Source organism: Pyxicephalus adspersus, chromosome 6, assembly GCF_032062135.1.
Source record: "Pyxicephalus adspersus chromosome 6, UCB_Pads_2.0, whole genome shotgun sequence".
Taxonomy (NCBI): Eukaryota; Metazoa; Chordata; class Amphibia; order Anura; family Pyxicephalidae; genus Pyxicephalus; species Pyxicephalus adspersus.
In genome coordinates this window covers 66,047,389-66,074,614 of record NC_092863.1, presented here as the reverse complement: position 1 = coordinate 66,074,614, position 27,226 = coordinate 66,047,389, and the positions used below count along the sequence as shown (strand labels likewise).

The 27,226-nt window shown below is 36.9% G+C and overlaps 1 protein-coding gene across 1 annotated transcript in view; it reads right to left on the bottom strand.

The window, feature by feature from the left end:
* The window catches only part of EPB41L4A (erythrocyte membrane protein band 4.1 like 4A), a 130,291-nt gene that overhangs the window by 7,067 nt on the left and 95,998 nt on the right, over nt 1-27,226 (bottom strand). Inside the window, exons 10-18 of the mRNA XM_072413950.1 lie at nt 22,835-22,926; nt 21,951-22,028; nt 21,003-21,124; nt 19,611-19,701; nt 16,048-16,131; nt 12,133-12,240; nt 10,903-10,953; nt 7,330-7,407; nt 968-1,087 (exon numbers count right to left, since the gene is read on the bottom strand). Of these exons, the coding sequence (XP_072270051.1) occupies nt 968-1,087; nt 7,330-7,407; nt 10,903-10,953; nt 12,133-12,240; nt 16,048-16,131; nt 19,611-19,701; nt 21,003-21,124; nt 21,951-22,028; nt 22,835-22,926 (824 nt within the window). The remainder of the gene's footprint in view (nt 1-967; nt 1,088-7,329; nt 7,408-10,902; nt 10,954-12,132; nt 12,241-16,047; nt 16,132-19,610; nt 19,702-21,002; nt 21,125-21,950; nt 22,029-22,834; nt 22,927-27,226) is intronic.

Genomic DNA, 27,226 nt, shown 5'->3' with positions numbered 1-27,226 from the left:
AAAAAGGAACTTTTCTGTTTCCCTTTACACTTATTTCTGTTTCTACTCCAGCTTATCATAAAGTCTGCCTGCTTCCAAGTGTATTCAGGTTCACATATAATTAAAAATGATAGGCCTGTGCTGGTCAGCTACTGACAAGGGGGAGGGCTATGCTGGTGCAGAATATTACAGAAGATTAAATAAAAAATATCATGTAAGTTTTAAAATGGAGTACAAATCTTCTTGCCAACATCAACACAGAGGAAGGCATTTAAATGTTTTTATACACTGCTTAGTACACCTGTTATCATGTCTTATGCATGTAAATGTGCCAAATGTATTAGGAGATTGAGCTAAAATTTGGGGAACGAACAACTTCCTATTATTGGGGGTCATGTGGGCATCAAGTGCATATTCATTTGGTTTAATGACTTTAAAGTGTATGTAAAGCTTTAATGTTAATTATGGACACACTGCTAAGGTTTAGAAACTCAAAAACACATTTCTGTATGTGACCTTGTTTGGAAGATTCGCCCTTGTAATTTTTCTAGTACCCATTGTCACAAAGACAGAAAGTGAGGGTAAATCCAAACATTTGTTGTCAACACAGTGAGGGGTGAAGGTAAATCATCCACTGGATGACAACTGTCTAATATGGGAATTCACTTTGGGGAGATTTCTTCTCACCTTCTATCACATCTCCTGGACTGGAGTAAAGGAATATGTTCCCCCTGGGTTATACATAGCATACATAATCAAATAAGTGCTATGAACCTGCCTTACTCTACCCCAAACTAAAAAAAAAAGTTTGCCTTTTACATTTCAAAAGCTACAAGCATAAAAGTTCTGAGTTGTGCAGCTTTCCTGCTGGCAGAGATAGGAGTATGTGCTGGCATCCAACATACAAAAACAGGTTAATGCATGTACATTAAGGCACCTGCATTTTATAGGGGACTAAACAAACACAGCTAGAATACACTTAACGTACGATCGAGAGCGATGTCTGGATCTCCTGTAGTTGGGGTCAGCTTGGTTTTTCTCCTTTTGTCTTCTTAAAACAGCTTCCCACTGTGGAGCAGAATCCACCATCTCATTTTCCTGCCGTAACCTGCAATAAAAAAATATTCTTTATGATTTCAGTGAAGCGCATGGAAGTGCAGTCATGTGACTAATGTGCTACTGCTGGGTAATTCTGCTTTTACACCCACCGCGGAGCGATACACCAGAACATCTCAAGTGCCAGACAAGTATAGATCAGGTTTGCAAACTATTTTGCAACATTTATCGGGCACACTAAAAAGAATACAGACGTTGATTTAAAGTTCGGATCAATAAGCACTAAGAAAATTATAGAATTGGCCAAGCATCTCTTTAAATCAAATTTTCTTATTTGTTTTGTAAATATTTCCTGAACATTTCAAGCTAAACATTTAGCATTTACATGGTGTATGCTGGGTATGCAAATCTTATGAAACCTCTTAACACACCATATGATTTCATTGTAACAAACCAGCTTGAGCTTGTTTTTTGCCTATGTCTATCAAAACACAGTTGCAACTACAGCAAATCTATGTCGTCACCATGATTGGTTGTAAGGGTGATCACACGATTACATGATTTTAGTCTAGCATTAGTTTAGACCAGCGGCGGTCAGCTAATTATTTTAAGTTAAAAACCGGAGTATGTAAATTAGTGTTCTCTCAGAATAGGAAACCATGCAGAAGAACATTAATCTACAGGCTGCGGGAATCTAAATGTAAGGCAAAGTATCAATGGGGACAGGCAATGCTTTAAGCATCCAAGATAAGTTATGTTAGTTGAAGCACTAACCCTGAATTTAACTCCACATTCTATGACTATGACAAGCCCCCACTCAGCCTTGGGAAGTTAGTTGCACCATCCCAGCACTCAGTTGCCTCCAGGACATCTCTATGCATGGGATATTGCCTGGGAAAGAAAGATTGACAGGATCAGGAGCCGACAGAAAAAGGACAAAGGCAAAGGTCAGTCCAGAGGGCTAACAATAACCAGGTCACAACACAGGCAGGGTTGACAAATGTTCTCTGGCAGAAAGGCACACCACTAGCAAGTAAGGCAAATTTAATGCTACAGTGGGTAACTAGTAAATGGGACCTGCGAAGCTATAAAAGGGACTTATGCCTTTCAGGAACCATTTTGCAGTCCAGTGCAACTGCAGCTGTGTACAAATCCCGGTACAAAATGGTTCACAACCACTTCCATTAAGTTAAATGTGATCGGGGTTAAGAAACCACAAGTCTGAAAAGTTCCATAGAAACAATGGGCTTGGTTTATTATAGTTCTCCAAGGCTAGAGAAGATACTCTTGCATCAGTGAACCTGGGTGATCCAGCAAACATGGAATGATCTTGTCCAGGATTGAAAGCATTTGCTAGCAAATAGCAAATTACTTTAAAAAAATCTATTCCATAATAAAACATGCCCAGTGTAATGAGTACACTCAATATGGCTGCAACTGAATATACATACCTGGAATAACCTTTCTGACCTCAAAACACTTGTAAAGTTTCATGAACAGCAAACATAATTCACTGGTTTTACATTGACTTCCATGCATTTTTCTTTAATGTGAATTAGAAAGTGAAACGTGTAATTTGTTAAATTCAATTCAAGTGTCTAGCTGTACTCAACAGATGTGTACCGTCTGTACTGTTCAGCCTCATTTCTCTGCCAAACTCCTACTGTTGCAGAACTGCAGTCAGTAAGGGTGACAGAATGACCTGACAAAAAATTACAGACATGTCACAGAAACAGGCAAGCAAGAAATGTATAATGACATTAATGTGCGCGAATTTACACATGAATTCACCCAGCTACAACATAGGATGACAACCACCCGCTGTGACCATGAAAGATTAAAATGGCCTCCAACACACTCACATTCTGTGCTAAAAAATATTTTCAACTGCTCTTTTCTCAAAAAATTGAAACATACACTATATACAAATATATGTGGAATGACGGAAGAAAGATTCATACCTATTCATATATAAATGGAAAGTATAGAGCAGGACGGTTGTTTCAGAGGTTAGCACTCTGACCTTTGCAGTGCTGGGTCCCAGGTTTGAATCTCGGCCAGGGCACTATCTGCATGGAGTTTGCAGGTTCTCCTTGTGTTTGTGTGGGTTTCCTTCCATATTCCAAAAACATGCAGTTAGGTAATTGGCTTTCCCTCAATATTTTCCTTAGACTGTGATAATGACATATGACTAAGGTGGGATATTAGATTGTGAGGTCTTTGAGGAACAGTAAGTGACATGACAATGAACTTCGTAAAGAGCTGTGTAATATGTCAGTGCTATATATATAATTATATTATATAGTTAGTAATACAGAGGTTTTCTGACCACATGCAGCTAAGTCTGCTTTGGAGTAATTTAATTTAGAACCATTACATTCATCTCGGGGGCACAACACTGTAAACCAACTAATACCTCAGACCTTCTTCTAAATAACAGATCCAGACACACACAACTGTTATTACAGGCAAATACTAAAATAAGAAACTACCATTACTTCTCAGGGACTCCAGCAGTTATATCTCAGCACCTGAGCTCCTAGGTCCCCATCTGGTACAGGTTGACACTGAAAAAAATCCGGCAACCTGCAGACCTGAGAAGTGCCGAATTTTCGAAAGTTGCGGATTGCCTATAAATATAATGTATTAGCGCTATCTAGTGGCAACTGACAGAACTACACCCGAATAGAATCAGCTTCTTCCTCCGTGAGAATGCAAGATCTATTTATGCTGGGAAACTGAGGGATCCGGATTATCGATGGCTGGATTTTCAATTGTCAACCTGTAGTTCATTTCATGACATCTCATTCTCTTTGTGGACTGTTTTAATATACAGTACATATATTATATATTACACTATCAGAAGCTACCGTGTTTCCCCGATGATAAGGCATCCCCATCAAATAAGCCACCCCCCGATTTTTGCTCAAACAATTAAAATAAAGCTCAGAAGGGGACAATGAATGGCACAGAGTGATCAGAAGGGGACAAACAATGGCACATGAGTGATTTTCAACAATAAATGTGTACTGTAGTCGTCTTCATGGAAAAAAAAAGGCATCCCCCTGAAAATAAGACCTAGAGCATATTTTGGCATTTCAAAAAATATAAGACAGTGCCTTATTATAGGGGAAACAGGGTAAAGGTCATTTCAACCTATAGCTGCTGGAGTTTTAAGTTTGGACTGGAGAGATCTTTCATAACCGTATCTACAGATACAACATATCAGACAATAGATCAGCTGATGATCTCATGTAAATAGCTATTCAACAGTCCTTAGAAGAATCAAATAGCAGAAAACCTTGTCTGATCACTACTGTATTGTTTGACCGAAGATAAATGTATCTGGATATGTGCCTCCTCCATCTGCATGATTTTGCAAAAAAACGGTAAATTACTGAAGGGATAATGGTAAATTACTGAAGAGATGATATATATACACACATATCAATATATATATATATATATATCAATATTTTTATATATATATATATATATATATATATATATTTCAAAATATTAGTGCAAATGAAAACATAATACACACTTAAACTACATATCCTAACAGCTTTGTAAAAACGGACAATTGACAAGCATTTTCCATGCTTTTCACCTTTATGAGCTGTTCCTTTTCAGTTTGTTACTTGAACTAAATGAATTTATCACAAAGCTGTCAGGTATTGATCAGAACAGGCCAAGAGCTCAAAGAAAATAGCTCTGTGGGGAATAAATGGGAGCATAAAAGATGAAATGATGCACTGCTGCGGCCAATTAGATCATTATATTGCAGATCAATAGTCATTGTTTAGCTGTGAAATAAATCATCAATGAAACTTGAATTAGAAGAAAATCCTTTTTTTTTCCTCTAAAGGGTCGATTCATTGTCAAAGAAAAAAAACATCCTTTGGGACAGAAACACAAAGATAATGCACTGTCACATGTATACATGAACACTAGTGTTTAGTGGGATTGGAAAATTGCAGTCACTTTGCTAAAAATAAAGATCCTTATCCTTTGTAAAGCTTTGTAAATTGAGTCTCGGTTTGAAACCTCTCCAGAAAAAATCAAGGGGCTAGCCATTGTGACCTTCTTCTGAAAAGATACCTGTTGGATGATTTGAGCCATCCCACTCTAAATCTATATATCCAGTCAGTTTCTTTTTAATAAAATCTCATCTATATCACCCCCAATAAGAAGAAATTAAATATTTTCAAGTGCCACACATTTTATTTCTTCCAAATTGAAATTGTGGTGGACCCCCATATGGTAACCTGGGGGGGTCTTTATCTTACCATTCCTAATTAAGTAAGCGTTTTGTAAATATGTTTTCACAATTTTCTTTTAGTCGTGCAAATGTAACTTCTACAACTGCAGAATGCTAAATAAATTACGCCTTCAGTATTGCAATCCACATAATGATAACATTTAGAATAGGAATGTAAAAGAGTAGCAATTTGTAAAAGTGTTGGTGAATTACACTGAGATTCTTGTATGTCTGTTAAGTCCCTTAATCTTACCTAAGAAGATTGTTAGGTCTCCCTTGTCTTTACAAAATGCCCCTTACTTTTTGAGGAATGGACTCCACAAGCCTAAAGGTGCCCTGTGGTATCTGGCACCAAGATGTTAGCAGCAGAAGTCTGCCTCTGCCAAACTAACTGCTTCCCATAGTGCAATCTGATGCCGACTTATCCCCAAATAAGCAATGCAGACACCATCAACACAGACAATTCATTAGAGCAAGCCATCTTTTACTGTTCCTCCAGGGTCCAGTTCTTGTGGCCAGCATTAGGTACTTGAGCAATTTTTAGCTACAGTAACTGTTCTGTGCAATGAGACATAAAGGACTATCCTTCTACCATGTGCATCAATACGCATTGGATGCTCATGATTTAGACAGCGGATCACTACTTGTCCTTCCTTGGACCACTTTTGGTAGACAATTGATTATCAGTAACTCCCCAAAAGACGTGCAATTGTGGAGATGCTCTGACAGAGTTGTCTAGCCATGACAATTTGGCCCTTCTAAGTCGATGAGATGCTTAATCAATGTTATTCACTGCACCTGTCAGTAGTTTAATTGTTTTAGTTCATCATTGTCTGTGTGTCTGTGTTCATAAGACAAACCTACACAACAGAAATTAGTGATTTTTTGCTCATTTTCAATACATGCTAGATATTTGTGTTTTTGAAATACCTAAATGTTCCCGTTTAAATGCAGCTAATTTTTAAACATGTTCAGGTAAATGGTATGACTGTTATTATTTTAGTTCAGAAACAGAACTAAATATTACAACATAGAAGAGTACTCGACTTGCACATAACAGCAGTATTGTAGATGGTTCAGTAGAGTGGTGGAAATTCATTTCTTTCACCACTAGATGGCACACTCATGCTTTCATAAATGTCTGCGTAACATAATGAGGAGTACAGGACAGGTGCAGGCATAATACAGGATGTTAAACAGTAATTTAATATAAATGTAAAATGTGGCTATGGTTTCTGTATAAAAAGATTTATATATCTTAAGCCCAGATATCATCAAATGTTTATTATCCCTCAATAGGTTTCATGATTTTACCAATCTCATCTACATAAAATTCACACTTTCTATAACGGCACAAAACCATCTGGTTTATTTTGAATCGATACCATCATATTTTGTAGTACTTTATACATTACATTAGGTAAGACTGTACTGTTTCTAACAGACAAAGACTCTATAGCTAAGGGGTACTCTATACCTAAGGGGTATATAGCAGGGTACACAGAAGTGGTGGAAATAGGGAGGTGCAAAGTGTGCCACTGCACCAGGGCCCTCCACCCATCTCAGCCCCTTAGGTCAATTCAGCAAGGTGGGGGGGGGCAATTCATTTCTAGACAGGGGCCTACAGTTGGCTATGTCCCCTACTGGTGCACAGTAATGTGGCTCTGTGCTTCTTCCTATTGTGCCATGGAAACTCAATAATAAAATATATGTAACATTAGTAGCATGATGTATAATAACATGATCTCTCTAAAATAAAGCCACTATAGAAAAGCTGCATGTTGGGCAATAATATGACTCTAGTAATGCACCAAATATAACACAAATCTTATGGCTGTTGTACTATTGTTCTCTTTGGTTTGGCTTTTTGGTTCCTGTACTATACATTTGTCCTTGTTAAGTACTAATAATATAATCTAAAACAGAATTTTAACGATGCAGCATATTTTTTGGGGGTGGGAAATGATTTAAAATCAAATTGATGGGATGAAAAAGGGCAATATATGCTAACAGCAACATGTTTCTCTTACCTGTTCCGTTTTTTCCTGTGCTCCCGGTTGCAATTTTCAGACTCGCTGCCACTGCTAGTATTGCAGCGTGATCGTGATCTATATTGGAAATAAAGCAACACAACATTGTATTATAAATATACTACCTGATAAAAACATTAACAGCTGTGGAAATGTTCCAGTTATTTTTATAGTTCAAGCTAGAAAATTGATGGAAGCATATGACTGGCTTCAGTAACAAAATTTTTTCACTTTACTTTTGTACTTCAACAGCAAACTTTCTTTAGTTAATGATAATTATTTATTTTAGAGGTATATTCATATACATTTTATAGTACATTAACAATAAGAACAAAAAGAATTTAAAATCATAAGAATGCAAAAGAGCAATGGGTGCTTCTAATTGTCTCAATTAGTGCGTTTTACAGTATGTAATAACATAAATACACACTTCACATGGTCACCTTATCAGATAGAACAGTCAGAAACTTAGGCTTAAGTACACACGTGCAATATTTGTCCAATGACAAAAGACTGAAAGATGCATGAACGAACGCTGTACATACAACGCCGTTCTGCTCAATGGAGAGGGGAGGGGAAACCGACGGAACAGCACCCCGCTGCGATCTCCCCTTCACTTTTGTTGCCATCGTTCGTTGTTCATGGATCTTCCAGGACGCATCCATGAATGCCAAGCCCTGTACACATGTCAGATTCTTGTCGGCTTCTTCTGAGCCGATTATTGGACAAGAATCATATGACGTGTGTATGTAGCCTTAGTACACAATCTATTTCCCTGGGTTTCAGTGGAAATTGTCCTAGCCCAGTCACATTCCAAGTGACACATTCCAAAGGGTAAATACACAAAAGCGAAATGCATTACTTTAAAACCATTTTTTATTTCAATATAGCTTTAATTACAGGGGGAAATAATTACTCCTGAAAAAGCTCCATGCATATTGCATATAAATGCATAATAAAGAGTAGAGAACAGAGCAATTAAGATGGAGATCAGGTAATGCATTTTGTTAAAATTATTATTATTAAACATGATTTATATAGCACCAACATTTTACACAGCTCTGTACATTAAATTACAGATTTTTTTGGGGAAAAAAATGCATAAACTTTAAAATGTTATTCTAATTTTCAAACTTATCAATATTAATAGTAAGAAAAATATTGTAATATGACAACTGCTCTGCATTAAAATATGTCACACTGTCTACATCAGGCTTGAGTGACACAAAAACATAATTTGTTATCATCACTAAAAGTGCCAGAAAAGGACCTTCTTGGAAATGTAAACCTTCTGTAATGAAAGTTGCAGACTTATAGATTAAACATAACTTTTAAAATTATAAAGACATGATAAAGCTTATTAGGGATTTCGGTAATTTAACTCTACTTTGAACATTTATCAGGAAAATGCAATATTTTGGGAAGTTTAAGTAAATATTTAGTTACACAAAGTAAAAGTGAACTGACCAGAGAAATCATTAAACAATGAAAATATTAAATATCCTCTTAACAAAATGTTCTTGTGTATCTGACTTTATAAAAAAGGGATCCAAACCCACCCAACCTCCCATCTATACAGAATAAAAGTACAGAATATATCCAAAATAACAAGTCTTTAAAGTGAACTGGTATGGGGAAAAATAAAAAAATACTAATATAAACCCCTAAGAGCACACACTAGAAATCTATCAGAAAAAAAGCCACCTTGATACTACAAAAGCTCTCCAAAGTTGGTGAAGATAGACTATCATGGGGGAACCAATATCAAATCATTTTAAGAAATCCATTCCAGGTTTGTTGGAACACACCGGAAAGAAGAAGAAAGCCAGGAAGGCATAGGAAACTTACATAAAATTACACTGACAATTCTGATTTTAGCACAATAACAGTATCATGGAATAATCATGACCCAGGCACATCTTACTGGTACATTTTTTAAACATACATATTCTTATTCTATAATTCATAAAAAGCTAATTAAAGGAAGAAAATCTTTATGTACAATAAAAAATTATAGTTACACCATCCTAAAAGAGCTTGACCAATCAGATGACAAAATTACACAACGCTGGAAAACCTATTTAAAAATCAGAATTCTCCTTGCATTGCATTGCAGGCTAGAGAAGGGACCCAAGGGCAGGATCATGACAATTTTATTGTAAAATGGATAAGGGGCTTTATCTCAGAAAGGCATTATGTCTAGAATTCATTATCAGCTTTATACATACAGAACAATGTCCTCTGCATATAACAACACCTACTCACTTTACAATACAAAATACATTGAAACAAGCGCCTCTGATACCAGAGAACCATTTCCCTGTAATCTATAATATCCATTTACCAGATACAGCAACACGTAATATTGCAGCCTTAAACATTATGAATAACAGTTATATCAGGGGGCCGCATTCTTCATTGTATTTTTGTCTCATTCAGTATTTATTGGAGAATTTACATTGAATGTATAAATATTATTAGTTCTAACCAATCTACTCTTACAATACAATATACCCTACAGCTTAAGAATATAAGCAGAACATAAAGAGCTCATAGTTTCTTATAGTTATCACTAGATGGGTCTTAGAAACTTGTATTAAGATGTTATTTTTATCCTATTTACAGTTTATGAAATATTATTTTGTACAAGCAGCTCTAATCAGAGTATGAAACGAATTAATAAGTTTGTAATGTGTAAATAACATAAAAAAAGAAAGGAGAGAGAGAGAGATGAGAGTAAATAACATAAAAAAAGAAAGGAGAGAGAGAGAGTAAAACAAGTTAAAGAGAAGAGATAATTTAATCTAAAAACGAAATCAAGAAGTAGTAGAAAGTCACCCAAGCCTCTGAAAACAACTTTTGCTCTCCTATTTTTAAATTAAAGTAGGAACTAAAGTTCTACTTTAAAAAAATATTGCAATCAGGCAGGGCTTTATTGTAGAAAGGGGCAAACAATGTCCCTTCTGCAGTAAGCATTCCTACCTGCCTGATAGCTACCCTCAACTGTCAAGTTTGCTGAGCTGTTCATGCGCCATCCTGGTCTAATCAACCAAGATGGCTGAAGATCGGAACAAGGAAGGGAAGGAAAATGATAGTAACACCTGCAACATAATAGGGAGAAGTGAATTTTACCTGGGATTAGCTGTTTTAAGGGTCAGTTGATCACTTGAAAATTTAGTTTGCTGATATCACAAAAAATGGGATTTTAGAATGTATATATCTTGTTTACAGCCTGCACATTGGGCTATGTTTTATGGAAACATGAGGGGAATAGATGAAGGGATTTTCATACACTGTAAACAGCAGAAAAACATAAAGGGAAACTGTACCCTAGCATTTCATGGTTCTGACATTTCCAGGCTGTTTCTGCATGCTGCGGTTTCTGTCCAAAAGACAGCAAACAGAGAAAGTAGAAGAGATTTTTTTCAATGTATTCTGGTGGAGGAAGTGTTATGAAATAATACCATCATGTCATGAACTGACAAGAAGAATTTTTAAACAGTATGCTGTTCTTTGCTGTATTTTTATTTTTACATGGTTTTAATGGTAAAATAAGTGCAAATGTGTCCATACCTCCGTCTGTGCTTAAGATCTTGAGAGTCCTCACCACTGTTCTGTCTATGTCTGTAAAAAATAAAATATAAGGTTAAATACAGACTCAAAAGGCATATCATATGCACTGGATTTGACCCATACTTGGGTACCAGTCCTACTTAGAGATCTAAACCTTACCAAATTACACTGCATCTGTAGTCTAACTTAAATGTGAACGTACAGGTGTAGTATACTGTAAATACTACAAAATGCCATTGGAAAAAGAACTTTGGTTTACAGTTTGAGTCACAACAGTAGATGGTTCTGTGTTCTCATGTAAAATGTATAACAAACACTTGCCAACATGGACAAGAGACATGACATAATTTAGGAGAAAGTTGACCCATCATAACTAACTCAAAAGTACAAAATGCTTTAACATGTAAAAAGGGAGTCAAAAAGATAAACAGACTGAACCCATTTGATTTTGTTTTCCCCCTCTTTTTAAATAAATGTTTTAAAAATAACACGCAATGGATGCATTTATTCATGGTAATGGTATTGGCATTTTTATTGATTACTGTTTGAATGTTAGCTGTGACAGCAGCATTTTGTACCCTAGGTTTATACTCGAGTCAAACCAGTAAAAATGAGTACCATTGTTTTACATTGGTTTATAGAGAAAATTGCTGGGATGTGAAATCTGCAATAAATTATGGAACAGAGCAGTGGTCAGGAACCTTTTCGGTCCTGCGGACCACTAAAAGCACCGGCTCCCAACCGCACATGCGCGGGGAGCCGGGTGTCACTCAAAGGGGGAGAAACCTCCTCCAGAGTGACGTCATTACGACATGGGAGATGGGATGGGAGAGTGAGCGGGTTGTGTCCAGGGACACAGCCAGCCCACTTCCCCAAGCCAAAAATTTGTATGGGAGAACAGAGAACTATAGCTGCTATGCATACTGCCCTTCCGGTTAGTTTATATTATATGATTTTGAATGCTATATTAGGGCACTTCCAATACAGAACATTGATTTTTTGTTTGCTAGTATTCTATACAAAGAGTTACAAATATCACAGGCTAAATGTTTTAAGGCACATCTTCCATCTCTTGCAGATAAGTTGCAAGCAAAATTTTTTATGTTTGGAGTGTAAAGCAACCAATAGTTAGGCATGGGAAGTCTTATAATAATAACATATGACCAAACTGAAGAGTTTATTTATATGTTCGTCTTACAAAACAGTAGGTGTCCACTTTAAACAACTTACCTCCTGATATGCTGCCCTGACTCATTGTCACTTCCAGACTGATTGCGCCTTCGTGGGCTGGGAAACTTTGGTGATTTGGTGCGGTCATTGGGAGCATTATACAGACCACTAAAAAGGAATATGGAAATAAGAAAAGGTGATGAGAAGTTCATTTTCTGCTGACTATGCTAAGTATGCAAAGCATTTCAGAAGAGCAATAATGGCATACTGCCTACCATGTAATTGGATCTTTATAATAGTATTCTGTAAATTTGACATATCTGACCCTTGAAATTGAAGGCTCAGAGAAAATGCCTCTAAAAAAAAGCGTTTTACTAAGTTAAAGCCCCTATTCAGTCGGGCTTAGCACAGAAACGAGACTTGCATGTAACTCTGCTGATCACACTGCTTAGTTCCAATCAAACGCGGAACAAAGCATCTGAACAATGGCATTCAGTAGTAAGTGACTTGAATAGAATATTATACCATACCATCAACTGCAAATACAATAGCATACAGGGATATCAGCTGCCAAGGTTTTAGAGACAGAAGTTCATATGATAACCAAAGCCAGGAAAGCTGTCCAAATAATGTCTTTTATTCCACAAAAAATGTTGAAATGTGTATGACGTTTATCCTCTTTTGTTGTAAAAGCTACATTCAGCTACATTTTAGTTGCGTTTATCTTAGGAAAAATGGTATGTTTTTGCAGCCAGTAATTAAATCACTGTGATTATAGGGTCTGCAACCAAGACAGCAGGGTATGAAGGGGCAACATAACATTTCCTGCTTATCATTTCCATTTATCCTCAAAAAATATGCCATGAATGGTCTTCAGTTTTTTCAAACCACAAGCTAAAAGCGTATACTACTGTTGGTAGTACATAGCATAGCACCTAGTACATAGCAATAATTAACTGCTTATATACCTAATACATGTTTCATCGTGCATCATTTGTCTGCCTATAGGGCAAGTTTTTCACTTTGAATGCGCCCTTTACAAACCTTAATGTATAAACATATTCCTGCTTCTTTTAGCAACACAACGCATGGTATCAGTGCCCGATAAGAAAAATCCTATAAGAATTAGTGCCAGAATAGGAAAAAAAATAGTTAATTGCTTCTTTCTAAAATTGCCCCATAATGAACTACTCGATAGTAAGTGAAGAAGTTGCTTAAGTCCACTGCTTTGTCAAAGGAATCAACATCGGCACATAGAGCACCCTGACAGCCTCTTCCAACCAGCCATTTCATAGAGACGCAAAAGATACCAGAGAAAATGTTACTAAGGTCTAAAATAACATATATAATGTAAACTGAAAGGTTTTCTATAACCATTTCATTAGCATGCTGGTTGCTGGAGGCAGGAGAGGGAAGGAGGAACCCGGGAAGGTAAACTATAAACTTCAGCTTTCATAATTACCTCTCTAGCAGACAATGGCTTGGATTTTCCTTGCCTTTAGGAGCTATGGCTCTTTAACAATGTTCTCTATCTGACACTTGTAGGCTAGTAGTGTGGACTAAATATACAACAATCCTAGTGTCAAACACAGGAGAATGTTTAGGGGCCATACTTCTTAAAGCCAGCGAAGATCCAAGTCAACGTCTGCATGAGAAGTTTTAATAATCCTCTGTTGCAAAGGACATCTAAAAAAATTTGGCAGCGACTTTGTCACTTTTAATTCAAGAAACAAAGAAAACTCATCAAACACAAAAGCAGATTATTTGTAACTACAGATATTTTCATAACAGTGTGTAATATAAAGAGGTAAGTAGTTCTGTGTATGCTATGTAGGCAATAATGGTATGATTTCCCAAACCAGAACATGTTAATGTTATTTAATGATGACAGTTAGAACAGGCTGTACTGTAACCTTCAGCTGCTTGAACAACAAATATTGAAGAATAAACAACTTGGAAATCTCGGTAGCTCTAGAAAACCTAATCCCAGTGAAAAAATAATTATTGTGAGTACTTTAAGAAGAAAGGGGTTAGCAGCAGAGGCTTGTGAAGTGGGGAACAGCAGCGCTTCTACAAAAAAAAATAATCTCCTATACATATAAAGTGTGTTTGTTTTGTTGATGTGAATTTGAATATGAAGAATGTTCATGCAAATGTTTCTGAGCAGGATATTTGCTGTTTTAAAATCAACCCCTGTCCTAAATTGCAAACACTTTGCAAACTATGGATAGATTTCATTACCGAATGGTAGGGGTGTCTGTTCTTTTGGTTCCCTTTTTGGGACACTCATAAACTAAGCCAATAAATAAACCATGCAATGTTCCCTGCATGTGCTTAAGGGGTTACAGCTTACAGCTTGGCTCGTCTTTCTTTCATTAAAAGTGGTAGCACGCCTCTGCTTTACTCTTCAGAACTTTCTACATTAGAAACTTGCCAGCATGAAAATGTTCAGCTACTACCTGCTGACCCCAGGCGGTTTTTATCGATTTTTACTGCCAGAGGCAAAATTCTAAGCCTCCCCTCCTCCACTAAGACATCCTCTGTAAATAAAGGCATACATATAATGCTCACAGTTTTATCTGAATTAATGTACTGCTTGGCATGTGTTGTCACAATTGTGGGCAGTGTAAAACAATTCATGAAAACATGAAAATGTGCAAAAGCAGGTTAGCAAAATGTTTTGACAAGGAACACAGGAACTATCAAAAAACACCTCCTAATCTTTCTACCTTCCCTGACATTTCTTTTCTCACTTGCCACCCTGGTTAGCTTTCTCCTGGCTGTTTGCCCATTTCTAATATTATAATGCCACACATATACAGGCCATATACAGAGAAGTTCATTTAGTAGTGTATTGGCTGCTATGGTAGGCCACTTGTCAGGGAACCCTGGCAATCGGATATCCTCATTTCTATCTTTTAGATAATGTGGAGAAGGTAGTGACCCAGGAACCATATGGTGGTGAAAAAAGGTTCACATTTCCTACAGAATAAAGCTGAATAATCTGGCTACATTATGCATTACTCTATGTATCTTGAAAATAAAATACTGCATTGCTTGACATGACACCACTGTTCTCCCATGTGAAGACTTGTGGGATGCAAAGCAGGCAAAATCACTTTAGTAGACATTCCAGTCCACTGCAAGAGCGTCTTCAATAGATTTTACTGCTCTGCATTCCTCAAGACTCTCCCCAGAAAGACAGTGACTTTATATGCGTCTAGGAACCACAAGTGGAAGATAAAGTAAGCAAAATGTATTTAAATACATTTACACCTACTTATAGTGGGTAAATTGGGAAGGGCGCCAGTCCAGAATACGTAGAAAGTCTGCTTTAATGTTTTTAAAAACAAATCTGTATGTGTTGTAAGTAAATTTAATAATTCTTTGTTTGATTGATATGTTATCTCAACAAGCTTAAATTGAGGATAGCCACTGGGAGCTCTCTCTAATGACTAATCCTATTTTTATATTTACCAACAATAGCAAAAAATCTAATTTTAAATTTAAAGTTTAAAATAATAAAGTTACATACAACTACTTTAAGGGCAAACACTGCAATAAAAACTCCAAATATGAGCCTTTAAAATTAACCTGGAAGCAACTGGCATGGCACCACCTAAATGTGAAGCAACTTTGCTCCGTCATTAACAAGTGACATCATTTCCAAAAGCACAAGAATGATGCTCACTGTTTATCAGCCAGCAGGTATTTAGTTCTTTAGTATACTTAGAAAAACTGTTATAATTACTTGTACAAGGCATCTCTCTGACCCAAAATTCTATCATATGCAAAACCTTCACACCATGGAAGACATGGCCCTGAATAGCAAAAGGAAAGGCAACCCTTGCACCTCATCACAGGGTAGTGGGCTAAGGCGTGGACAGGAAACTTCAGCACTTGTACTTTTCCATGGATCACAAGGAACTGGTCCTCTCCAACAAGACAACCATATTTATAGTATTTGTCATGTACCTGGGAGAGCCATTTTCTTCCCATGGAGCACTGGACTTGCTTCTTTGGACATCTGGGCTATTCTCACATTTGACTTTCTTTGAGCTGTAAAACAAAAGTGTTTTTACGATAAAACAGAGCACATTATTACAACCATTTCTAAGAAGGTTATGCTATTCTTTTAAAATAAAGTGTTTTTTTGTGTATGTTTATGTTTCTTAGTGGAAATGACATTTCAATACCTCATTGCATCCTGCACAAACCACCTGATCAGGCCAAAACATCTTAAAAATGAAAGCATTCTGTATAGGGTAGTTGGGAATACTAATATCTATTGACTTTCCCAGCCACTATGAAATAGACAGCATGCACCTTTAATCCTATATTTCTGGGGAGGGGAGAATTTTGCTCTCAGAAAACATAGGAGGCCACACCTGCAAGTGCAGCTGGAAATAATAGATGGATCAACCATGTCTACGGACCATTTCTATACATAAATATATATATATATATATATATATGTATAAATGTTTTTTATTGTAAAATAGAACATTATGTTCTTTGTTTCCTATCAAGTAGATCTGTTGATAGTCTCACTTTCAGAACCCCCAGGCAGTCTCCAGTCACTCTAACTTACAAAGTTTCACTGCCTAAGCCATTGATGCAATGTTCTCTATAGAAATGATGTCATTTACGTCAATGAAGCATTTTTTATGCCGGTTGGCTCTTGTTAGCGGTATGTAATACATGTGGAAGAGCTTGTACTGAACTGGGAAGTCATTAGTAAAACAATTACACTCAAAGGAACAAAAAGGACATGTGTATTGCTGGGGCAGTCGTTGAGAAATTCTACACTATTGATGTTTCAATTTTTCAGTGCCTTTTAACATCCCTAAGGACAGGGCACAACCTACTAGATAACCTATACCAAGTTAGTTCACACAAAAGGAAACATACAGGACATATCCCTAACACAGGTTATGCCAAGATCTACTATGAAAGTCAAGCTGTATGTAATATTGTATTCAGTATTATTTCAGTGCTGTTTTTGACTCATGTGCCACTAAATTGGACCTATGGACACTAAGTGGAGGTTGAACATGAATAAAAATGTTATTTACATGTGTTCCATCAATATACATGATTGCATTGCTTAAGCATGCACACCTCCATCTAGGAGAAAAATAGCATGCCATCTCTAGCAGGGGTTTTACATCAACAAACTAATAGTTTTTGGTTGAAGAAAAAGTAGCCCACCAATTACCACCACTGAAATCGGCTAACCAGGGCCATCTGTTATTAATACTGTGGACACAAGGTGACCCTCCCAATACAAAACAAATCAAACTGTTTAGTCAGCAGTAATTTAACCTGTATTGGGAATTTACTAACTACACCAACACCCTTATGGTATACCTTATGACCATCTACTGCTCTCGCTGAACACAAATCGAAAAAAGTACAATGTCTACATCACCAAGTATTATAACAATTCTAATTCATGAAATCTACTGTGATCACATATTTAAAAAAAATTATCGCTATCATAGTTAGAGACCATTCTGAGTTGTGTTTGTGAGGATAATAAGCATGTGAAAGTGATTACATGGTACGATTGACTATTCTATTCTATTTTGTTGGTAGGATGACGCCAGTCCTGACGTCACCCTGCCTTCTATCAGACAACAAGTACTGCCAGGAGGGACTAGTAATGAATCTCATTGCTCTCAGCTTCTGTCCATTGTCTCTTCTTATAATAGGCAAATCTGAGGCAGCTGAGTAATAATAACATGCTAACGTATTTTATACTAGAAATTCTCTTCTAGAAAGTGAATGTATTTAGAACAATTCCATCCCAGGCTTTGTGTGTTATATAGTTTATTATCAATCATATGACTGTCTGCATTCCTCTGTCTGCAAATGTCAGGGTACAATATAAAGGACCTTATTACTGTGCAAAAGATAAAATGTAGACCTATATTGGATGTCTCTATCTGTCCTACCTTTGTAGGGTAATATTGTATTCTTTTTTTTCCATACTTTTTTCTATAAAAAATCAAGCTGTCATGACGAGAAAATAAAATGCCGATTGTTTTATTTTTATTCTTTAAAACTCAGTGTGGAAAGCATATACAGAAAAAGACATATCTTTACTGTATACAAGAACAGATTCTGCTTGTAATGTTTGTGTAAACTCATTAACCTGGAAAGTAAAGGTATGCACCTCTTATTGATCTCCCCAAATGGATCACCAATAATGCCTCAATTAATGATTGAGGATGGGGTTCAATTTTTACCTTCCATAAAGTTTGCTTCAAAACTAAATTTAATATATAAAAAGGATCTATTGGCCTTGCACCCACACTACATGCCAATGCATGACAAAAAAAGGATAAATACCTAAATTCTGCTCCAAAATCCAGGTTACCTAATCTAAATTCCCCCAATATATATTAGACTTAGCAGTAAGAAGAAAAAGATGACACAGATACATCCCAGTGACATAAAATGACACCACAGGGTTGTTATTCTTATTTTTTAATCTGGTGGTGGCATGGGGAACTACAGTATCTAACTCTGTATAATTGGTATCACACTTTTAGCATACTGGACAACTAGTAAATTCCTCAGCCAGAATATCTGACAACTTACTTATATTAAAGTGAATCAGCATGTTTATGACAGCCTGGTTCTTGATGTGTAGATTAGCTGTCAATAAATATTTACAATGGTGACAGGAGGGGGTACTCTTATAATGCTAGTTAAGCTGGGAAGGGGGATCAGAGTTAAACTTTAAGTTTTTTTAACCTAAATCTTCGAAGGCACCTCCTAGCAAGGGCAAACTACGGCCCGCGGACCTTATACAGCCCAATGGGGATGTTTCCTTGGCCCTTTGGGTGTTCCGCGGCTCTGGCCAGTGCCACCCCAAGCAGGGTCAGGAGAAGGACCCCGCCGGGGGGGACCGTCCAGAGCCGTGGAACACGTCCTCGGATCTAAGCCACTGCATACAAACCGCCCACTCTCCCATCGCAGGCTCAGATCTGCGATAGGAGAGTGGGCCGGGCTATGCCATCATGACGTCACATTCAGGGGCGTCATGATGGCATAACTGTGCACATTCTACCATCAACTCGGCTCCTCTGGCAAATTATTTTTCAGATTGTGGCCCCTGACTATAAAAGTTTGCCCACCCCTGTCCAAGCTTCTCATCGTGCTTTGTGATAGACACACTTTGAATAAAGGACATTTTGAATTACAACATTTTGCCCTATTAATAATGAGTGGATCAGAGTTGTTGGTAATGATCAACTAAAAGTCTGCAAGTTATGTTGCATGTCCAAATGATCAAGTATATCAGAACAGGATGCTGATCCTTTTATATTAGGGAAAGCAAATGGAAGGGCAGAACCCCATACACATGTGTGCAGTCTTTTGGAACTTCTAACTGTTCAATTTCTGAACATATTGATTAGTTTAGTTAGTCCTAAATTTGGCAGTGAATTTTAGTCAATCCACACTTTTTATTTTGCTAATATGCAGGCCAAATTATGAAATGATTTCCTGACTCTCACAATTGAACTTACCTTTTAATTGGGGATGGAGCAATGATTTTTGTGGTACCTTCATTTTCTCCATTTTCCAAGTTTGTTGTCATCTGTTCTAAATTATTTGAGGCTGTAGATGGAAAAATAAAAAAAAATATGAGATAAGTTTCTTTGTTGTCAGGCATTTCAAAGGAATAGTAATGTTATATTACATCTACTTCAGCATGTGCATATTGTCTACTCAAATCAGCTATGCACAATGCAAAATGACCCTCGGGCTATAAGCGCAAGACACAAATGAACAGGTTCCTTTGAAGTAGTTTGCTCTCTGCTGATATAGCTGTATTGTCAAGCTGGTGTGATTTCTGGAAACATTGTGTTGGGTTTGTGAGAAGAAAATGCTGAAGTCAGCAGTCACTCAAGAATGTTTTGCAGAAATTCATTCTTTGGATGTACCATTCACTATCAAAGCTTAAAGCCATTTTATTCTGGATCTCTGAAAGAACTAGATTCTCTTTCTAGCTGTGCTCTAACTACACAATGAGAGTTGAGCTAGGAACTCAACAATGTGCTGATGGAGCATGTTTTATTTACACATACGTTGCTTAGTCAAATATTTCAAGATGATGTACAGAAAATCAAGTAACTGTCAATACAATAACTATCAAGGTACAAAACCATTCCTCACTGTGGATTGTATGTTTAAACTGCAGACAAATAGTTAAACACAGAAATACACATCTATAAACCAAGTTGGATAACTTGATGGCTTAATGAAAAGGATGACCTTTAACTTTTGAACCATTACCCAGAATGCTACAGGTCAGTAGGTCAGCAACAGCAATGACTATATTTCTCCCATGACAGGTTTCCTTTAACTCATACAGGAAGGACAATGTTCAGTTAAATATGAAATAGGAACTGGCAGCTGAAAAGGGGAATTTTTCTTATTACCTGTTACAGCTTGAACGTAAATTGTGGTAAAAAAGAAACTGCTAATGACATAGCAGGCATTTTCTAAGTGCCTGCAGATTGCTTTCCATTTCTCATGAAGTACTCTGTTGTGCAAATAATGGTCAGCTTTTGTTAATGTTGGCTTAACTTATACCCCCTCCTCCTATGTGCTAAGTTGCCGGGCACTATAATTATTGGGTCAGCAGGTGGTAGGGGGATGACCATAACTGTCAGTGACCATAACAGTTGGCTGCATATAGTAACTTTACTATTTCATGTGCCAATTCTTTATTGCAAAATTGCAAATGTATATATATATATATATATATAATGTATTTATGACATGTTTTATCCACAGATGTCATGTAAACATTTAAAAAAAAAGTCTAAGCAATATTTTGGAACAAGTCTCCCTACAACCAGTGTGATTCTACTATTAAACAAAGGGTGCAATGGATTGGAGGGATGGCTTAGTACCTGGCTGTTGAGTAAGTGCTGATCTTTTGGGATAGGTTTTGCTCCGGTTCCTTTCCACTTTTTGGTCAGGCCTGGGAAGCTGGATGGATAGATCTCTGCTCATTTGAGAAGCAGTCCTACCACTAAACAAAAGGCAAAAAAAGACAACACATTTTTTTTAGGCATCTTGGCAAATCACAAAAATATCTGAATAATGGCCCAAGCCATTTTTTATATAATTTCAAACTTAAAATAAATTTGAATTATAGAACTTCTGGCAACAACTCCGAAATTGGAATTGTTGGCAGAAGCAAACAACTTTTATATTTTATATAAAAAGTGCCTTGAAAAATTTGGTAAACAAACTTTTATTCCCATGTTCTTCTCCAGTATTTTTATGAATTTGCCCCAATATTGAGTTACTTCAGAGACTTTAGACAGGAAGTTGACTTGTTGTGCCGCGTGACTGGTGACAGGTCATGTACTTCCATTGTCAAATTCTGTGCATGAACACTGAAGCTGTCCATCATGACCACAATATTACAAATCCACTTCCTAACTTAAACACAATTCTTATTGTTTGTTACTAATAACTGGGCAAAAAAAAATATACTGTAAAGTGTTTCTTTGTCAAAACACTTAGCTAGATGTAACCTTCTTTTCCCACCCACGTGTGTCACATAAAGTTTATATAATTATCATCTATACAATTACTTGGTCAGGCATGATCATCATGATTAGGTTAATGTGTTGTCCAAACATAACACATCAGACAACAAAGAGACCTTCTAAAACATTTACACACCACAGATAAATCCTTGCTTGGCAGAATTCCCATGTGAAGCAAAATGATACAAAATGATGTGAGAAGATAAGCTGTGCACATGACATCACAATGAGTCACAATATGGAACAAAGTCCAACCTATTATACAAATACATTCCATAACATGCCGCAGATAACACCCACCTATACCTATGGCGCGATCCCAGAGAGCCTAGTTTAGTCAGCTTCCTTGACAGTGTACTGGAATCATTTTCTGGGATCCTTAAATGTATAAAAATAATAAAAAAAAAACTATAATACAATTTTAAAACATTTACATCCTATTAAAAAAATACAAAGCATAATATTGACCGAGATAGCTATTTTAGCTTTTCAAATATCATTAAATTGTAGAAGGATTAAAAAAAACAAACTAACTTTAGGAACATAAAGCTCTTTATACAAGTTAATGCATCTCTGTATTTATTAATACACACCTACACAAGTAGTTTAATGATAGGCAGGGTAAGGCTACATACACTTGTGTAATGGTTCCCGGCGGCTCATGACTGATATCAGACGAGAATCTTGGGTGTCTACAGTGCTTGTCCGAGTGGGTCCAAGGACGATTGACGATGAACGATCGCACAAGTGAAGGGGAGAGAGTGCATGGAGCAGAACGGTGCAGTATGTACAGCGCTCGTTCATGCATCGTGGAGTTGTTTGTCGTTGGAAAGGATCATGAAACATGCTTTCCAAAGACAAATATTGCGCGTGTGTACTTAGCCAAAGTATCTGATTTTAACTTGGTATCAGCCTTGTAAAGTTTGTTGTACAGCAAAGCTCACAGTGGAGGAAGGCTGTACAAGGAGTCAATTATTGTGAAGCAGTGGGGCACTATTTTAATTGGAGGAGAGAGCAAAGTGACAAAGATGAGTAAAGCAGTGTGCTGCTTCTCATTTCACCAACCAATCACAGGGTGGGGCGGGGTACCAAATGCCCAACAATAATACCCAATTTACTATATATGTAGGTAATCTGTCAATGTGCTTTAACAAATTTATATACTGCTAGATTTAACAACTTACCTGAAGAATGTGTGGTGGTCTACACAACATTTCCATAGATGTTTACAGGCAACTTTGTTACGGGTTTCAAAAAAGAATGAGGTTTCAGTGCACTGGAAAATGAAGAAGAAAAAGCAATGTATGTTAAAACTTACAGCTGGAATGACATTCTTGCATACTACTGATTTATCTGCCACAATGTTTTTTTACAATCTCAGGAAAGCGCGATAGGCATCTATTCCTCATAAATAAGAAAAACATGACCTCTGCCAAATCAAACATAAAATTATTACTGCTGGAAGTAGTACATGAAAAAAGCTGACAATATGTGCAGGTAATAAACTAAACAGCATAATAATGTGCATTTGTATCATTTCCATGCAGAAGACTCCAATGTATACAATACAACTGGCCAAACAAACCAGAACAGGGAAGGTGAACCTTTTTATGGAGGGATCACAGACAGCAAATAAACCCTTCCCTATTCTTTTAAGAGATACACTTTATGTGTAACCAACATTATGGGGTAGGGTTTAAAAAAGGGTAGCGTGTGTTTACTTTTGAACATTTGCAAATTGAATTTTAACTTAACTAAGAATATTTAATAATAAAAAAAAAAAGCATGAGCAAGAAAAGTCATTAAAACTAGAACACGTGAATTCTTCTGATTATAACTTTATATCATATAAGTACATTTACTTAGCTTAGTGAGTGAAGTAAAGTTGTGGGGAGCTTATACTGTCAAGATTATATTGGAACTTTAATAGGTGTCTGGTCTGACTTTGCATAAAAGGGAATATTTTTGGTAGCACCGGCAATAGTAAACATATGCCCCAGGGTATCAAAATGGCGTTGCCAACATCATCTAATGCACAAGTATCAGGTTAAATATTGCTACCCCAATACTTGTGATTATTACTTGTGATATTATTATGATTATTTTTCACATAAAGTACTCTTTTAAATTCAGGTTTATTTAGCTTTAAAAGAAGCCCCTACAGAATACTTATTATGTACCTTTCTGTAATTTCTGATATTTTGAAGATGTTTTCTTATGTGTAATGTGCTTTAATCATAGATGATTACACTGCCTATATTTAAATCTGCTCATTAGCAGAAGCTGGGCTGTGTGGCATTATTTTTGGTTTTACATTTTTGGAAGAGGAGAGTAGTAGTGCACTTGCCTTCTTTATTCAATTAAATAAAACAAATCTTTAATTAGAGGAAATTACACTTTCATCAAAAAGGACTTCAGAACAAAATATGTTGTGCATAGATTGCCTAAGTAATTAACAAATATCTTTTACGGTGCTTTGAATTTATGACTAGCAGTTAGTACCAAACACCTAAATCCCACATGTAAATGTGCTGCGTTGAATCTCTTTTATTCAAGTGCTTATTTATGTGTTTTTGAAGATAAAGGTAAAGGTAAAAAAAAAAAAAACCAAAAACCTGTAAAGTATTAGGACAACTTTTAAAAATTGGTTCATACATATAAGAGGGGATTTCAAGGTACAACGCAGTATTGGTGGGAGTACCTAATTCTACCACTTGCCCTTGATACAAAATATCTCTCCCTTTTCTAGACCCCCATTTTATCAAAAAATGTGTCTCACCAGGGTTAAAATGAACATAACCAAGAGAAATGATTTACTGGTGGCCGACCAGACCAGCAAACCTATGATTCCTTTAACAATGAAATCAAAGCAGGCCTCGACTAACAACATGGCTGCTTTATGAGCTGGTAATTGCACACACAATAGCTTATGTATACAGTTTACATGTTTGAATTGCTTTTATTCTTTTTAGTTATTGTAGGAGCTGCTTTAAGTTGCTTCTGAGTAGCACTAAGCTGCCTTTGCTGCTTTCGAGTTGCCTTTGCAGTTGACATTTACAGGAGAAAAACCAGGTAGGACAAACAAAAAGGTGAATTTGTGAGCTGTTTGAATATTTCTGGGCTTATCTAAGTTACAATCAGCTGATCCATCTATTCTAGTATCCATCTCTATCCAAGTATTGAGCTCCATACACACCTCAGATGATTGTTACCCAAGACAAACAGTTGTGCTTGTATCAGTCAAAAATATGATGTGTAAGTGTATGACGTGTACAGCAGATGTCATTCATAAATCTGCTGTGGCAGATTGCTGAACGACCGATTGGGCGGGGTGCTACTAACTTGTGCCCACCCCCCATTTAAACAGACTGGCACTGTGTTTACCAAACTCATTTATTTATCTGTCATTGGAAAATATCACAAGAGACAATTTCCAGCGACAATCATCAGACATCTGTAAAAGGCTTTGCTGATTAATCCATATCCTAAAAATTCTTCCCATGTATATCTTGTAGTATAGTCTATACACACCAACCCGGAAAAGATACATAAGCAGGATGCATAGGCAACAATATAGTGATTTTATACCTGACAGTAAGATTCATATACACATTAAGTAGGTACACGATAATTAAAACAGTAGGTTAATGTTCTAAGGAAATTCTTTTCCAAGAGAAAGCAAATCTAAAACTATAAAGACACCATACAAATATCTTACACATCCAGTTTGAAATGTAAAACTATAGTGAGTTGAGCTGTTTTGAATAAACCTTTCCTGAAGAAAAACCTCTAAGAGCATCAATTATGGTATATTTAGCATTCCAATCAAAATCTTTTGATTTCCACAATCTGCCCACCTGCATTTGCTTTGGGCAATGGTCTGATGTTGGAATTAGCTTTAAACCAATAAATGTTTACACCTGGCTGCAATAGCTCAGGCTTCTGTAAAAAGCAGTAGGAATTTTCAGTTTTGGCATCAAACCTATTAGACTTACATGCACACTGTTTAGACTTGCAAACTGCAATTAAACCAGTCTGTTCATTAAATCTGACCTTTATGTAAGACCTCTTAAAAATTCTTATGGCGTGTATGTCAATCCCTGTGCCAAGTCAACAATGCTGGCACAAGTACAACAAAAAAGGTAAATACAAGCTGATATTATAATTTGAATAATATTGTAGAATAGGGCAATTATGTAAAAATATTAGAAGCGCTTCTTCTACAGCACCAGCATAATCCAGCACCTAGCATAATAGACCAGCAGGTCTTTAACTATCCCATGTAAGAATATCTAAAGAAATTAGACAATTGATATCCAGTGAGATCTAATCTTCTTTAACTACCAGCAGCCTGGTATAGCTGGTGCTCGTGATACCAAGATCTTAGTGGCTACAAATCTTTGATTTTGCAGAAGCAACAACCTTTCTTCAGATTTTTTTGCCTATGCCCTTCATATTGAGGAAACAATCCTATATGAGAAAACAATGTACTAGAATATTAACCTTTCATACAGTTATTTCAATTATTTGTGGATAAAACTGCATTCCACCAATCATGTAATTCCATTGGGGGGGTATCAAGTTAAAAAAGAGCCAATGTAAGCATCAAAACAAGTCCTAATGGCTTAGCAATCTAAACAGTTGGATTTATGGAAAGATCTTGGTCAATGGGGACCCTAGATATTTGTCACCCATGACAATTGTTTATGACTGTCTTGGGGAACAATCTAGCATCTATCCAATTATCCCACAACATCGCTTAAAAATCTGCCCTGCCAGGTCACTAACAATACAGAAAAGGGCTGCTCCCACTTGTCCTCCAATTTCCTCTGCCTGTGCAGCCTTTAATCTGTCACCCAAAAGGGATCACTAAGGATCGCTTTGAGAGACAATCATTGAGTGTCTGTACAAGGTCCTCTTTTCTCTGTACACTTCCTCTCTCGGTAGTCTCATATCCTCCTTTGGCATACAGTACCATCTGTATGCTGATGACACCCAAATTTATCTGTCCACCCCTGACCTGTCTCCCTCAGTCCTGGCTAAGGTCTCATGCTGCCATCTCATCATGGATGTCTGACCGATTCCTGAAACTCAACCTGGATAAAACAGAACTCATCATCATCCCCCCCACAAATTCCAAATCCCCCCCTGACATATATCTAACTGTTAACAACACTGTTATTCGGCCCTCCCCTCAGGCACGTTGTCTTGGTGTCACCTTTGACTCGGCCCTCTCATTCACCCCCCATATTCAGAACATTTCCAGGTCCTGTCACTTCTCTAGAGCAGCCCCAACTCTCTGGAATGGTCTTCCTCGTCCTATTCGGCTTGCTCCTACTTTCTGCTCATTTAAAAGAGCACTCAAAACCCATTTTTTCAAACTTGCCTACCCGGCTTCTTCTGTCATTTGAAACCATCACTACTTCCCACACTACATATCTCCCATCCTTTTGTGTGTGAAATTCCCCCACCTACTAGATTGTAAGCTCTTCGGGGCAGGGTCCTCTCCTCCTGTATCACTGTCTGTATTAGTCTGTCATTTGCAATCCCTATTTAATGTACAGCGCTGCGTAATA